The 15,211-nt window shown below is 40.2% G+C and overlaps 1 protein-coding gene across 1 annotated transcript in view; it reads right to left on the bottom strand.

The window, feature by feature from the left end:
- scfd2 (sec1 family domain containing 2) overlaps positions 1–15,211 on the bottom strand; it is a 125,126-nt gene that overhangs the window by 90,508 nt on the left and 19,407 nt on the right. Inside the window, exon 4 of the mRNA XM_042483276.2 lies at positions 10,475–10,650. Coding sequence (XP_042339210.2) covers positions 10,475–10,650 — 176 coding nt within the window. The remainder of the gene's footprint in view (positions 1–10,474; positions 10,651–15,211) is intronic.

The following is a 15,211-nucleotide window of genomic DNA, read 5'->3' as shown; positions in this document are numbered from 1 at the left end:
AATGCTGGGCATTGTGGGATTTTCCCCAGTCTGTGGTGTCTTGCTGGAGCGTGCTCAAGTGAAGTCTGACGCCAGGAGGCCAAGTCAGCAGACCACACTGACCTGATTCACAGAGGATGGAGAGTGTTAGTTGGAGCTCTAAGAGCCCCCCTCTGATCACGTTCCCTAGACCACCTCACCCAAACACTGTGAGATGACAATGCAGCACAACAGAGTTCTGAAACGGCTAAAGTGTGAGAGAGGAGTGTGGACGATCTCCAGGAAAGATCAACCATTTCATTCGCCAAGTTCGGTTTGAGCAAGTGTGAGAAAAAACTTTGGCTGAGGCTGTGAGAAACATTCAGTTTAAATTCTGTAGAACCCTCAAAAACACAGATTCGTGAGAGGAAAAAAAACTCCAGGCCACATGAAAAATCCTCCTGACGAGATGGGTTTTGACTCCACAGTTAAACAGCCGCAGTAAACAATAGAGCCCAGTCCCAAAAAAAAAAAAAACATCCGCAGATGTATGGAGCCAGGTCAAGGACGAAACTCTGTAACTGAAAAAAATCTGATCTGAGAATGTATAGAAGATCCTAAGTGGGGGAAAAAAATAATCTTTGAGCTTTGAATGCCAAAAAATATAAATCTATGAATCTAAATTTGAATCTGAACATAAAATCTGCAACTGAAAAAAAAGACCTCAAATCTAAAAATAAATAATTTATTCAAAATAATATCAGAATTAAATCAAAATGATGTCTAAATCTTTTCCTATGCTTATTTTTTTTATTTTGAAAATGTTTTGGCTATTTTTATAATTCAAGATGAAAACTTGAACTTGGTTTCAAATTGATTTTTTTCAATCTTTCTTTTTTAAAAATGAGCCTTGATCTGGCTCTATACAGATGCACATGTGAAGCGAACTCTGAGAACAGAGAGAAAAAGACTGCTTTAAGTAGAAGAGAAAATGTTTAGTGCCTTAAACCCTTAGGAGCCAATCTAACTCCCTCAGCTTTAACATTCAGAGAGCTGTAGCTCTATAATTCTACAGCTATTAACACCAAAGCAATTCCTATAAAGTTTCAGTTCACTGGGCTGAGATATAGATTTAGTATAAAGATGCTTAGTAGAACATTTAAAATGCAGCACATGCAAATTACTATTGAGCTGAGAAAGTGGAGCCACCGAGGTTTAATATGAGGCAACTTGATTGAGCCTTCTTGTGTTCCTCCATTTTCCACGGCAGACGGATTGAGCACAATCATAGCCGGCAGGATGGCGAGGCGATTAGGGATAAGTAATGCAGAAAGCAGAGCGAGCCAAGCACCTATCTGTCTGAGAGGAGCGAGGTAATGATAACAGGAAGTGAGATGAGTTGGTCTTGCCCTCTGGCCTACCAGCCCATCACCTCTGTTAAAAAGGTCCCTCTCTATAAACAGGCCTCTCCCTGCCTATTAAACAGATAGTACATTAGGGCCTGAGCTGTGCAGAACAATGTAAACACAGCCGTCTCAGGGTACCGGCGCTGAGAGGAGCCGGGGGGAGGACGAGGACTACAGCTTGAGATGGGGGCTATTCCTGGGTCTTCCTGGGAGTGAACTCCATCACAGCTCCTCTCTCCCACTGTAATCCTCTCCAACTAAACACAGGAAGGAAGAGATAGGTAAATAACTCACTCTTCTGATAAACCCAACTTTCCTCTAGTTTTAGAAGGCTTGTTATGCTACAAAACACAGTGGCGCGGACTTGAGCGGAACATGGGAGTTCATGTGTATGTTTGCAGAAACATCACAGAGATACAACAACATATTTAAAGGAGTAGTGCGCAAAGGCCCTGACACATCAAGCCAACATCCAAGAACTAGCAGCGATGACAACCCCCTACTGTGTCACCCCTCACATTGCCATGTCTCGGCCAAAATGTTGCACAGGAACACACCATACGCTACACACTGGACCGTTAAAGGGAGTTAAGGATAAAGTGTGGTTTGGAGAAAAGGGACTAACAGACGACGATAGCAGAAAGCCAGAGAGGCCACTTTGTCAAGCGGCAGACAGGAGTTGATCCTGAACCTCCTGTGGCTTGTTCTGTTAGAGGATCTGTGTAGCTCCAGGGGTTGAGGGGGCTTCAGAGAGGACGCACTGGGGCTGTACGAGGGGAGAATGTGGTACTGAAAGCGGATGGATGGGGAGACGGTCAGTCCGGGTCAGTCCAGATGTGAGGCTGTTAAACAGTGGGGAAGTATAGAAGGTCAGTGCTGGACATCTTAGGGCCGTGCCCCGGAGTCATTCACACCCCTTTGTTACAATCTTCAGCAAAACACAGTACCCCCCCTCCTGTGTGGGGGCAGCGGGGACACAGCAGAGATGGAGAATAAGGGGAATGTCTGGGATGTGGGGACAGGCTCCATACCCTGGGGAAAGGCCAATTACAGGCTTAAAGCCCCCTGTCTGTCTGTGGCATGCAGCTCAGATAAGATGAAAGTTACTCAGGACCAATATCAACATTTTTCCTTCTGTTGCCGTAAGAAATGATACAATCCAGATGTTAGATATATAACTGTGTGTTAAGTATTCTGCCTTCTAACGGTTTTACATAACAGGAAAATGACAGGTTTTATTGTCAGGCTACTGGCGTACTACAGACCTGCGGGTTTGGGCATCTACAGGTCAGTGTACGTCCAGGAGGGGGCAAAGGATTAAGGTGAAGGGTCACGAGTCTTTAGGTCAGCACACCCTCAGTACGTTTACATGCACAGTTTTGTCATTTTAGCTGTAATGTTTAAATGTACCACACTGAAGCTAAGCAATGCACTGCTGTGGATGGGAGCTGCAGCAAAACGTACTGTAACAACCTAAAAAGACCCACTTTAAAAAAATCAATCAGTTTAAGCAAATACTAGTATGTTTGGAATATTTTTTTTACTTTATCTTAAACACTAACTGATGGAAGCGGTGGTAGACAAGCATCTCCCCTGATGTGCTAAGTGAAAGTGCTGTTTTTGTCAATGGAGTCTGGTGGCTTTGAGATAACGGCTTTAGCTCCCCGTTGGAAAACATTTTCTGACAGCAAGATTAAGCAGTGAAAATAATTAAAATATTTAGTACAATTACACTGATAAAGTTTTTTTACAAAAACTTATCAACTGAGGTAGCGTTTGCTCAGCACTTCATTTCATGTATGTGACACTCGAGTTTTCTACTTGGAGGCCACTCGATGCCTAAAAAATGCAAAACAAATCAGCCTGACAGGTAATTTGGATACGAGCCGTCTCAGTCTTGGTTACAAGAAGGGATGGGAATTTTATTGATATTGATACCATTATCAAGACTCCTTAATGATCTGAGTCCTTATCACTACCACCATCGATACATTTCTATTATTTGGTGGAAAGACGAGGCAACATTTTAAAAATTTTTAATACGTTGAATTAAATATTTACTTTCTTATCTTGGCATCAGTTGTTTTAATTATGTATTTTAAGATGATTAGAAGAAAAAACTAAATATTCTTTTTCTTTATGATACATTTGATTACATAATGTTGACATTTTATTTACCTTTGCCTAATAGTTATTTTACAGAGCCAACCTTAAACACAACACAGTGAAACCTTGTGCAACCTCTAAAGCTAACTGACTTTTATCCTGCTGATTTCAACTCAGATTTCAACATTGGATTATTATTTTTAATTGACGGGTCTTGCTACAAAGTTGCTACAGAGGATTTGCTTACCACTGCTGTTTTGAGTAGATAATGATGAAGACGGCACCGTCATTCAAACATTTTATCAGATAATCGATTTATGCGGATTGGTGATTGGATTTAAAGGATGTGACTCAACTCAAGATGTAATGTTATGTTATAGGACTCAGGGGACTAGATAGAAGTATCAATAAACTCAAACATTATCGACTTTTGGGTTAAACTTTTTTTATGTCCTGGTAGATGCTGACATTTCCAGAACAACTCATTTGGATTTTTATCTTGTGTCAAGTGCAATAATGAGGGCAAATGAACAATTTTCATTGTTTATACAGAGAATTTTTCCACTTCTGTAAATGAATGTCAAGGGGATTGGCTTTGGGTTCATAGCTTGTTTTCAACTTATATACACAGTTTTTCAGACTAAAACACAAACACTCAGCAGAGACAGAGATAAGCAGCAGGCCGGCAGTTTGAGTGACTCATGGGAGACTGGGGGACATACGGCCGTGCTGTGACCAGTAATAACTCGGAGCTTGAATGTTTGCAGAGGCCTGCCCCAGTAATCCCAGCAGAGTAAAGCAACAGGCCGGGGTGAGAGAGGTTAGCTCCTCTCTACTGCACCGCTGTCATCACTGCCATGTTCAGTGATGTGACAGCCAAATGAACAGTCGACTAACACAGCACACTCAGAGAGAATACAAGCCTTAAAACGTCTGTTGTTACATGAAAAAAAATAGAATTACTGCTTCGTGCATGCATGCCCCTGCGAAACAGTAAATCTGCACTTACAGTTCACATCCATGGCTGTTAAAAACATGGATGCCTCACACACATCTGTCCCCCGACAGCACAGAAGCTAATCGACTGCTAATTAGGAGTGGTGTCGGAATATATAGTATATATCCTTTGGTTATTTAAAGCACATTTGGGGCAGAGACAGCGCAGGAGCACATCAGTCAAATTAAACGTGCACCCTAACTTTGCAAACGAGTCTAAAATGATGTTTTGACTTACAAACATCTTTTAATCGCTCCTCTCACCCACTGATGTGATCTCATCAGCTGTGAGGGGATCCACAGATCAATTATCCACCCCCCGAGTGACAAACTGCTGCAGAGTAAAACAAAGAAGTCATGGAAACTCCACACTGCATTCATGCACTCGCAAAAACATTGGATTATAGAGCAAAGACACAGAATAATATTTGATAATGACTTAAAAAAAACAAAAACATCGTCAGCTACCCCCACACATACACTGTTGTTCTGAAGTCCACCAAATTCTAATCTGTTCATCTTTGAGTCCAAGTGAACATTTGTGCCAAACTTGTAGAAATTCCCTCAAGGTTTTCTTGAGGTAAGATACTAACAAGAATGAGACCTTTGACCACCAAAATCTAGTCAGCTTATCATTGAGTTTGTTACAAATCTGAAAAAAGATTTTCCTTGAGCTGTTTTTGAGATATTTTGTCCACAAGAATTAGACAGAAGAGGTCACACTGACTTTGACATCTGATCACCCAAAGCTAGTTTATTCTTGACTCCAAGTGGATGTTTGTGCCAAATTTTAAAAATAAAATCCCTCAAGCTATATTGTGTTCACAAAGATGAGACAGAAGAAGTCACAGTGACCTTAACCTTGGACCTATGACCAACAAAGTCTAATCAGGTAATTTTTGAGTCCAAGTGGATGTTTGTGCCAAATTTGAAGAAATTTCCTCAAGGTGTTCTTGAGATAACATGTTGACAAAAATGAGGCAAATGCACGATCACAGTGAACTTTGACCACTAAAATCAAATCAGTTGGTACTTGGGTCCAAGTGAAAGTTTGTGCCAAAATTGAAGAAATTAATTTAAGGCATTTTTGAGATACCCCGTTCAAGAGAATGGGACGGACGGGCAACCTGAAAATATAATGCCTCTGGTCTCAGCTATAGCTGGCATGCAGGTTTACAAAAATTGCAGCTGCGACTTGTCAGCTCTCTGTGGGAGGGACATACAGTAGTAGTGTACATGTTTAGTTTGGTGAGGCAGAGGCTCTGGCTGGGCCGTTGATGGGAAGGTAGCGTGCATGTGATGTTCTGGGAAGTGGTGAAAGAGTGAGTCTGTTGAGCTTTGCCTTGGCTGCACCACCTGGGTCAAGCACTGAACACGTCTAGCACACATTCTGTGACTGCGGGCTGGAGCTGGACCAAACCCGCTCAATCTGACCCATTCAGACCCACCGAAAACCGGTTACATGCCAGACAGCCAGGGCCTGGGGCAGCAGGGGGGTTGTAGGTGCAAGCAGGGTGGCAGTGCCAACCAAGAAGATATCTGGCCATCTTACGCAAATATAAGTGCGCGATTTATTACCTCCTCGATAGAGCAGTCTCCATAAAAACAGTGTAACACAAAGTGTCTCACTAACCACATTTAAATTACAGTCCGACTAACAGGCCAACAGTCATAACCACATCTGCACTCCTATCTTATTAACCTCACAGCTGCAAGACCCTCACAGGTATATTTCCTTTTAAGTAGAGGCTGAAATTAATCCTTTGAAACCTGAGCATTGCAGCTCGATATCTGTCAAAAACATGGGAAGAAGGCAATGAGCAACGAAGAAAGAAATGACCTAAAATATAGCAAGGAACTGGTAAAAAGTAGAATAAATTTACCTGAAAATTATATTGGAAAAAAAACAAACAATTAAATGATCTGGAAAAAAAGTGTTTATAATTTATAATTTTTCTGTAAAATTATTTGGAATATTTAATTCTGATAATTAGAAATAATTTTACCCTAGCTGTTTTCTTTTTCCGTAGTTTTTCCCTTGCTTTTTAAAAATAATTTTCTAAATCCAATAGCTTTTTGCAATTTGTGGAACATTTCTTACCAAGTTGCTCATTGCTGTTTTTCCAATGTTTTTGAAAGAAAGCGCACCAATTTTGGTCAGACTTTAAACGTTTAATTACTTATGAAAGGTGACTGAAAGCAGCACAAGAAAAGTGATGTCACTCCAGGTTTCAGAAGGTTAAAAAACCTGCAGAAGCACAGTTCATGTCTGTGGAGCTTTTTATGTGTTACAGCACATTTAAGCATTACCTCATGACCAAAAAAGTTTTAGTCCGGGTCACAAAGTAGCTATTACACAGTATTTTATACCGACAAAATGTGTGCGTAACTGTTTGGAAAGGCATAAACTACACCAGGCCATGAACTCAATGGCCCCTCGCCTCAGTATGTCCACTACCCACTCCAGTGCACCACAGAGGCCTGAATGACCTCCCACTGTCCACCAGCGATGGGGCGTCCAGCTCTGCCCAGTCGTGTCCACAGCAGCCCTCACACACTCAGGCAGAGCAAACACAGCCCAACCGCCAGGCCAGGGCCGAGCTGAAAGGCATTTCATCCCCGCCATTTTGTAATGTAATTAACTTCTCTCTGTCCAAGTTGAGCCAAAACAGAAAAAAAAACATGGAAATTAAATAAACAGACGGGGCACAGAGGACACACAACTCATTTCCCTTAATACCTCAATAAAACTCAAACCCGTTTTGATTGCAAACACCAACTCTCGCATCGCGCTCAAGGCTCGATTATGAGATTTGATTCGTGAAGAATGTCATTTTGAGCCCACGCCAAAAGCTATATATACTGTCCTGATGCTAAATACAACAACAGTCTGTTATTAACATCAGTTTAACGAGACTCAAATCCACCTGGAGACACAGTCACCTAAAAGTCCGGCTGGTTAGGAGACTGAAACTACAAAAGAGTGGTGAGAAAGTTGTACTTTAAATTATCCAGGTACGGCAGACAACCAAGGGGGATCAAAGCAGAGTCATGAAGTAAATGGATACTGGAAGTATAAGCCCTAAAGTCTTCTTCCTTTATTTAATAAACCAACGATGGCCCCAGCTGAGGACCAAGGTTTATGAGGTTGTTTTCAAATTCCAATTTGGCATGGGGCACTGCTGCGAGCTTGTTTTATTTTTCCGTGATTTAGTTTAATAAGATCCTAAATACTCTGCTGTCCTACTGCTCGCTTTACAGCTCTAAGAACATAAAGTCACTCAATGAAAATAGTAAGGTAAGAGAAGGAGGACACAACTTTCGTTAGCTCACAGTGCAAAGTTCAGCCCGGTGCTGGTGCTATGTGTGTAAGACAGTTCCTAAAATTTTTACTGAAGATCTTTATGTCAAATATGCCAACATCAGAAAGCCCATCAGACATATTCAGTAAACAACGGAAGTATTTCATATCCAAAAAGCAGTATGAGGAAGTGAATAGTTATCAAATTCTAACCCCTTCTTTCAGTTTTATAAAAACAAACACCCTGAATTAAAACATGAATATTTCCAGTTTCTGCCACAATATTCACCATACGCACCTCAATCAAATCAAACTAGAGTTAAGATAAAACAAGAGCAGATCAATCGGACTAAACACACGCACGCACACACACACACACACACACACACACACACACACACACACACATTACAAAACAAAGAAAACACATCATTACAGAAAACAAAGTCACATATTTTCAATGCCATACTACAGCTGTTCCATAAATTAACCGCTTTGACTGTAATACGATGATATTTTGGGTTAGCCCTCAATGTTTCTTGAACGTACAAAACTTTTGGATACAATTAGAAGCTGATTCATACTAATAGAAGTTGATTATTAGAAGTTGATTTTTGGTCTTGCACAAGATTTGAACCATTTTGAAATCAACCAGATTTTTTGAATTTACGCATTTCTAGCTTTTTACTGTATACTGTTTTACTTATGTCCTGATATTCTGCTGTTTTATTATTGTTGTTGAAAAGTGCCCATAAATAAAATGTATTATTATTAATTTGAGTGCTTTGAAATTGATAAAGAGAGGATTTGTTGGTTGTCTGGTTTTTTCTGTTATGGCTCTTTTAAAGGATGAAGATTGGATTTGTGTTTGATTGTATGTATTTCTTCACATGACCGATAATAAGTTGTATATGAGAGCACAAAGGAAAAGTACAGGGTGTATAAAGAAGCCTGATTCAGAAGTTCTTGTAATATATTTTTATTGTAACAATCTCTCATATTTTTTTATCCATGATATAATTTATATGTGGTTTCCAGCATCAGTTGATCACCACTGAAAAAACTGATGTGATGACTGTCTGGTCTTGCATTTTGATTTATTCTAACACTCTTCCCTCTGTCTCTCCATCAGACTTGCCCTCTGACCTCTCCTCAGTCAAACACACGTGCACATCCGCCCCCGTAAACTAGACCTCTTCCTCCTCTAAACTAAAAAGCCTCTAAACAACATGATGGAAAATCTGGCTTTTTCGCAGTGTTTACTGGATCCGAATGTTTTCCCTACAAACACAACTGACCTTGTTTATGAAGGAGAGGAATCTGCGTTTTTTCCCCTCTCTGTCAGTTTAACACAACATTCTGGCCGCCGTCTAGCGAACCGCAAGCACCCACTTACCTGCTGAGCATCGGTAATAAAATATTTACCCGAAGGGAAAGATGTGAAAGAATAATTACCAAGTTAATTACAAATTGCAAGTGAATGTGCTGTTTTTTTTCTCGTCACATTGGGCCTCATGCAGCTAAGATTCTAATAAATGTCTCTGACATTTTCTCTTGATGGAGAAAATTATAAAAAGTCAACTCCAGATGCACCAAATGTTCTTTACCATCTAAATCTGCTCTGACACAGGTGTGCTGAATGATGAATCCCACTTGATCATAAGTAACCCATTAGCATGGTAATGCCTCCTTAGCACTTTATAAGGGCAGGTGTTGCACCATGTGCAAATACTCTGTAGAGATGCCACCACAAAAAGCTGTCAGAAGAACTTCTGCAGTCAAATATATGTACTGTTAAATACATGCAAACAAAGAAAACAAGACATTACAGGATCATCAAGAAACCCAGTAACATGTAAATGTAGTGCCAGCAGCTGTGGTGGAGGAAGTATTCAGATCCTTTACTAAAGTAAAAATACTTATGCCAAACTATAAAAACACTACGTTACTAGTAAAAATTCAGTATATAAAATGTAAGGGGGTATATTGGCCGTATTAAAATAAAACATAATACTTAAATTTTCTGAAAATCATCTGAGAATAAGAATCGGTGTGTTTACATCCCCTAACAGGATTACGGCAGCTTAAATCAAGTTAGATTTTAGACTTTTTAAGGCTTTTTAATTCCACTCTGAATGAAGTTTGAAACACATTCTCTAATAAGCAAAACTGAAGAGGGACAATTTCATTGCCCAAATGTTTATTTTATAAAAGTTAGATTATCTTTGCCATTTATTCCAGGAAAGCAGCAAGTGCTCATATTTGAGAAGCTGTTACCAAGAAATCTGAACCTATTTTTTTATGTTTTTTAAATTGAAGAGTTGTGTTTCCTCACAGTGGAGAATCAACTTTTGGACTGTGAAAACTAGATGTTTTTTTATTTTTATTTTGGTAAAAGTGACACAAGAGTAAAAGTAAGTCAATATTGGTAATTCCCAGAAACCAATGGAAACTAATGAAACATGAACAAATGGAGGATACGAACAAAGAAAAAGAGAAAATTTGTTCGTATATCGCTTTCTGCATGAGGCCGACTGCTTGGGACAGAATTTTAAAAAACATGTGCGAGTTCTTTACGTTATTTGATCCACATTCCTTAATATCAAAAAAAAATTGCTGGCATCTGAGTTGGATATTCTATTTTGAAAAGAGCTTTCATCGCCCGTAACACATATGGATAATAGGTTTGTGAAAGATGAGTACGAACCTGCAGCAGCAGCCTCTCGAAGGCCAGGCAGGCGTCCCAGCGGGGCAGGCCCGGGTGGCGGAGAGTCTGAGCCGTGGCCAGGCCCAGCTGGAGCACCCCGCAGTGACTCTCTAGCGCCTCCCAACTGTTCTTGAACAGCTGCGTGTAGGAGCACAGCTGCTCGGGGGTCACACGGCCTGAGAGGGAGAAGAAGATACTGTTATTATCCGAGGAGCCATCTGAAAATTCATAGATTAAAATTATACATCTAGTGGTTGATGAAGTACCTGAAAGCCATACTTGAGTGAAGTTACAGATATCTTACTAGAAAATTACTTTGGTAGATGTTGAAGTCACTTAGTAGAATCTTACTTCAGCAAATCCCTTTGAAACCTGAGCGACTTGAGCGTATTTCAAATACAAGGAAACAAGGCAATAAGCAACTAGACAAGAAATGACCTAAAAAATATTTTTAAAAAAAGTAAAAAGTTATAAGAAAATGACCTTTATTGACCAAAAAAAAGTCGTAAAAAAGAACAAAGAACAAGAAATGACTTGAAAAAGTGCTAAAATATAATAAAAAAAAATCTGTAACCTTATTTTAAATATCTAATTATAAATGTAGTTTTCTTAATATTTTTCCATAGTTATTTGATAATTTTCTAATGACTGTCTTTCTCTCCCTCTTTTTAAATTTAATTTTTAAAATGTAATCTTAAGGTCACTTTTCTGCAAATTATCATTTATTTATTTTTTCATCCATCTGTCCGTCAAACCATATCTACCTACGGTTACAAATAAAGTAACTCCGACTGGTGGTCTGATGGTCTTTTGTGTGCCATCTGTTATGATGAAGTGTACAAGGTTGCAAAGGACACACACGCACGCACACGCACGCACGCACACGCACGCACATACACACGCACAGAGTTGTTCCCCCTGATGGGAAGAGCAAAACAGAATAAATAGACAACCTTTTCCCAAGCATAACAGCCTTTTTAATAACTATCATACACTCAGCTGAGGGCAGAGGGGAATGACCGATACCAAGACAGACCATAATATTATCTTAATGAGCAAAAACTCCACAGGCTGCCAGAGAGCGAGAGCCGTGAAAAAAGCGTGCGTCTTGCAGTGCCAGACAGGAAGCAATATTCTCTATATGTGCGCGATTCCGCTGGTGAGCGGCCTTCGGTGAGATGTTTGTATGAGTCACAGTCTGTGACTAAACCTCACTGAGTTTGTCCTCATGTCCACTTATAGCAGAGGTGCAGGAACGCCGATAAGAGCCCCCAAGAGCTCGTCTAGTGTGTGACTAATGAGTGTAAACCAGGTTTTCTCTGAACATTTATAGAGGCGGCAGAGAGAGGGACTGGACTCCTCACACCGTTAAGGACCCTCTGCCACCCGTCCCACGAAGAGACACAGGAAGAGCGAAGTAAAGGGTGCTAGAAGGAGGAGGGGTGCGCAGGGTGGCCTGGAGGTACGAGGGGCTGTGTCAGGGGTCTGGGATAGAGAGGGGGCACACATTAACTCCCCATAAAGCCTACTTCTTCATGTTGATGTTCTGAACCAGCACCAGATGTGGGAGTATTTCCTGTTGGACTACATGGCCAATGTTTTCTTTAACGGGGCCAAACACATGACTCGAAGAGAAACAGACAGGCAGGATGAAAAATGAAGCAGAAATATCCAGAATACTGCATACAATACAGAGTCATGTCAAGTAATAAATGTAAAGACAACACTTTTTTAAAAAAAACTTTGTTTAACTGAATGACAAAGTCTATGGATGTGAAATATGTTCAGAAAGAAATTCGGAGAGAATCATCCAGGGAAGCTCGGAACAAAAACTAATTTTCAGGGCAGCTGATAAGTAAACCTGACAGCGGAGAGATTTCTGCCAGTCTGTCTGTTGGGAAACGTGTTTTTCAAGCTGAAGTGAAAGAGTCAGTGTGTTGCACGGCACTTTACAAAAGAGAATTAATTTTCTTGCTGAAATTATGGCAGTTTTTGAAGAATGAGCTCAGTCCAGACATATTCAAAATCCTGAAAAGCTCTATTGTGAACATATCCAGCCATAAAATCCTGGCAGTTTTACCGAGGTTCGCTAAGCTTGATGTGCCAACCATAATTCAGCGTAGAACCAGGAAACACGTCCAAAGCGAGCGCCAAGCATAATTTTGCCCGAGAATAGGCGACCAAAGAATGGCACACTGTAGGCCAAATATAATCAGACTTTACAGCTCGGGTAGATCATGTGAGGGCTAAGTGAGAAAATGTACGACATTGGAGAAAAAAAAGGAACTTAAGAGGAGAAAGCCACACAAAAGCCTGTTCTCCATTACACAATCAAACAGCCCTGGCTGAGCCTCCTCAGCTCTTATCTATGTCACTAAACTTCCCTCAAAATGGCTCTGCGATTCCTCAGGCATCTTGTTGCCAGATGCAAAGTGAATCTCAGGGTGATGATCTGTCAGCTGAGCTATGGTTTCCAACTCGGGTGTTTCTGCAGGAATAGCAGAACTAGAGAAACTCTCATTTTCAGCCTCTAATAAATAAGACTGTACATGTAAGAAGACGCTGCAGTTGTGCCTTGAATTGATTTTTCCATGTTGATTTGTTTCACATTTTTAATTGGGCAAATATACACTGTATGCCTTTTGGTGTTTTTTTCAACTGATTTCAATGTAAAATTGGATACACCTTTAATTTCTAGTGTCTGAAAACAGCAGCAAGCTTTCATGTGAGTGAAAATATAAAGGGGAATGAAAATTACATTTTTTTTCTCTTACCTGTCGTGATATTTATCAGTCTAGATTGTTTTGATGTGAGCCGCTGAATGTTGGAGATATCAGCTATAGAGAAGTTTGCCTTTTCTTGAATTTAATGCAGCTAGATGGCTCTTGGCTTGTGTTGCTCAAAGGACCACAAATGTATAAATTTGAAAACTCAAAATCAATGTCTTTTTCCAGAAATCATAGCCTGGTTACTCTAACCACAGACCTTGTTGTGAGCAGTTTCATGTAGTGACTATTTACCGAACAACACTTAAAATATTTGATAGACTTCTTTCCCATTGCCAGGAAAGCACAGCTGTGTACACGGCTCTACAGTAGATGAGTATGCCTTTCTTTTTTTTCCTTTTTTTTGAGCTTGTCACATACAACGTCATGGGCAGGCTGGAGAACACGTAAGTCATGGAGAGCAGCATACATGGTGGATACTTCTTTCTCTATATCTCTTAATTATTTAGTCTCTCTTTCAAACTCGGCGCAAACTACATTTGAATCTATGTTAGTGGGGGGTTTTGCAGTGGAAAGCAGCTGCAGTCGTGATTTCTGAAAAGAGACATTGCTGTTGAGTTTTTCAAATGTATTTTTTTGCTGCTATGAGCACCAGAAGCTGAGTGCCATCCAGTTCAATTGTATTTGAGAGAAGGCAGACATCTCTACAGCCGATATCTCCAACACTCAGCAACTCACACCAAAACAATCTAGAGTGATAAATAGCACTACAGGTAAGAGGAAACATGTATTCTGATTTTGTAAACTGCCCCTTTAAAATGATATTTCACGTCACGTATATTATGTTCTTAATGTTGCATTCAATTGATTAGACAATGGAGTAATTTCAGTTATAAGCATGTCTGTTTTGTTCTCCAGTGCTGTGTGCCAAAAGGTTTTCAACAATATACAACACTGTACTGCTCTTTAAATATCACTTCAGGATGGCAGAAGAAACCTGAACCTTTGGGCTGTTTTAATGTTCTACTGAGTGCATTCATTGCTGAACCCGCCGTAAAACAAATCACATTTTCAGCCCAATGCTATAAACAGTTTGAGCTGCTGCCCATTTTAGCCCGATGTGCAGAAGTGGCAAGTGAGGCTCATACATGATCAAAGTGCCGAACAATGCAAAAAGGGGCAGGGGCCAGCAGTGATTTAGTCCGCTTACTGGAAGATGACTTGCATTCTAGGTGAACAGGGTTACTCAAGGGCTAAGTCTGATGTCAGCTTGGAGCTGAGTGGTGGCTTGCCTCAGCAGCTGGACAGCCTCATAAGTAATTCTACATGGATGGGGGACACAGGAAGGCCGAGAGACTTTTATTTATGCACTTTAAGATGAGAAAAGCCCTGGTGCTTTTATTTGTAAATGCATGTCGGGGCCCCTTTTAAAACTCTACAGTACAGGAGTGGAGAACACGGGCTGCACCTACACATTACTCAGACCTTTTTTTAGTGTCTGTGTTGTATAATAGTTTTTATATATGGTTCCTCTTCAGTTAAAAATGCATGCAAGTGATCTGGGGATTGAAATATCTTCTGAAAAAAAAAACATCACTGCAGTATGTATGAGTTACACTTCAAAATAGTGCTTTGTCTCCAGTCAATGGACTAACTTCTGATTTTCACAAGCAAAATCTGAACTTATTAGGGTGAGATGCTGCCATCCATTTAGCAAGTCATGGTTACATATCTAGCAGCTTTTAACACCAAACATGGGTGTTTTGTAGCAGCCAGTCACTGTGTTTTCAGCTGATATATTGCCATGAAAAGTGTTATTTTTTTAATGAAAGAGTTGTTTTTTTAGACAAATCCCTACACATAGAATAGTCACATGAAGAGTGGCTGTCATTACAGACATTGCTGTATTTCTTGCTGGTATAGTGCCCCGAAAAGTATTTGTTTCTTATTGAGATATCGCTGCTTTCCTATCAGGAATGTGCTCCCCAAACCACCGGGTATTTTAAGCCAA

This window comes from Plectropomus leopardus, chromosome 5 (assembly GCF_026936395.1).
Source record: "Plectropomus leopardus strain MGB_pleo_1.0 chromosome 5, ASM2693639v1, whole genome shotgun sequence".
NCBI classification, from domain to species: Eukaryota; Metazoa; Chordata; class Actinopteri; order Perciformes; family Serranidae; genus Plectropomus; species Plectropomus leopardus.
This window is presented reverse-complemented; position numbering and strand designations above follow the sequence as displayed.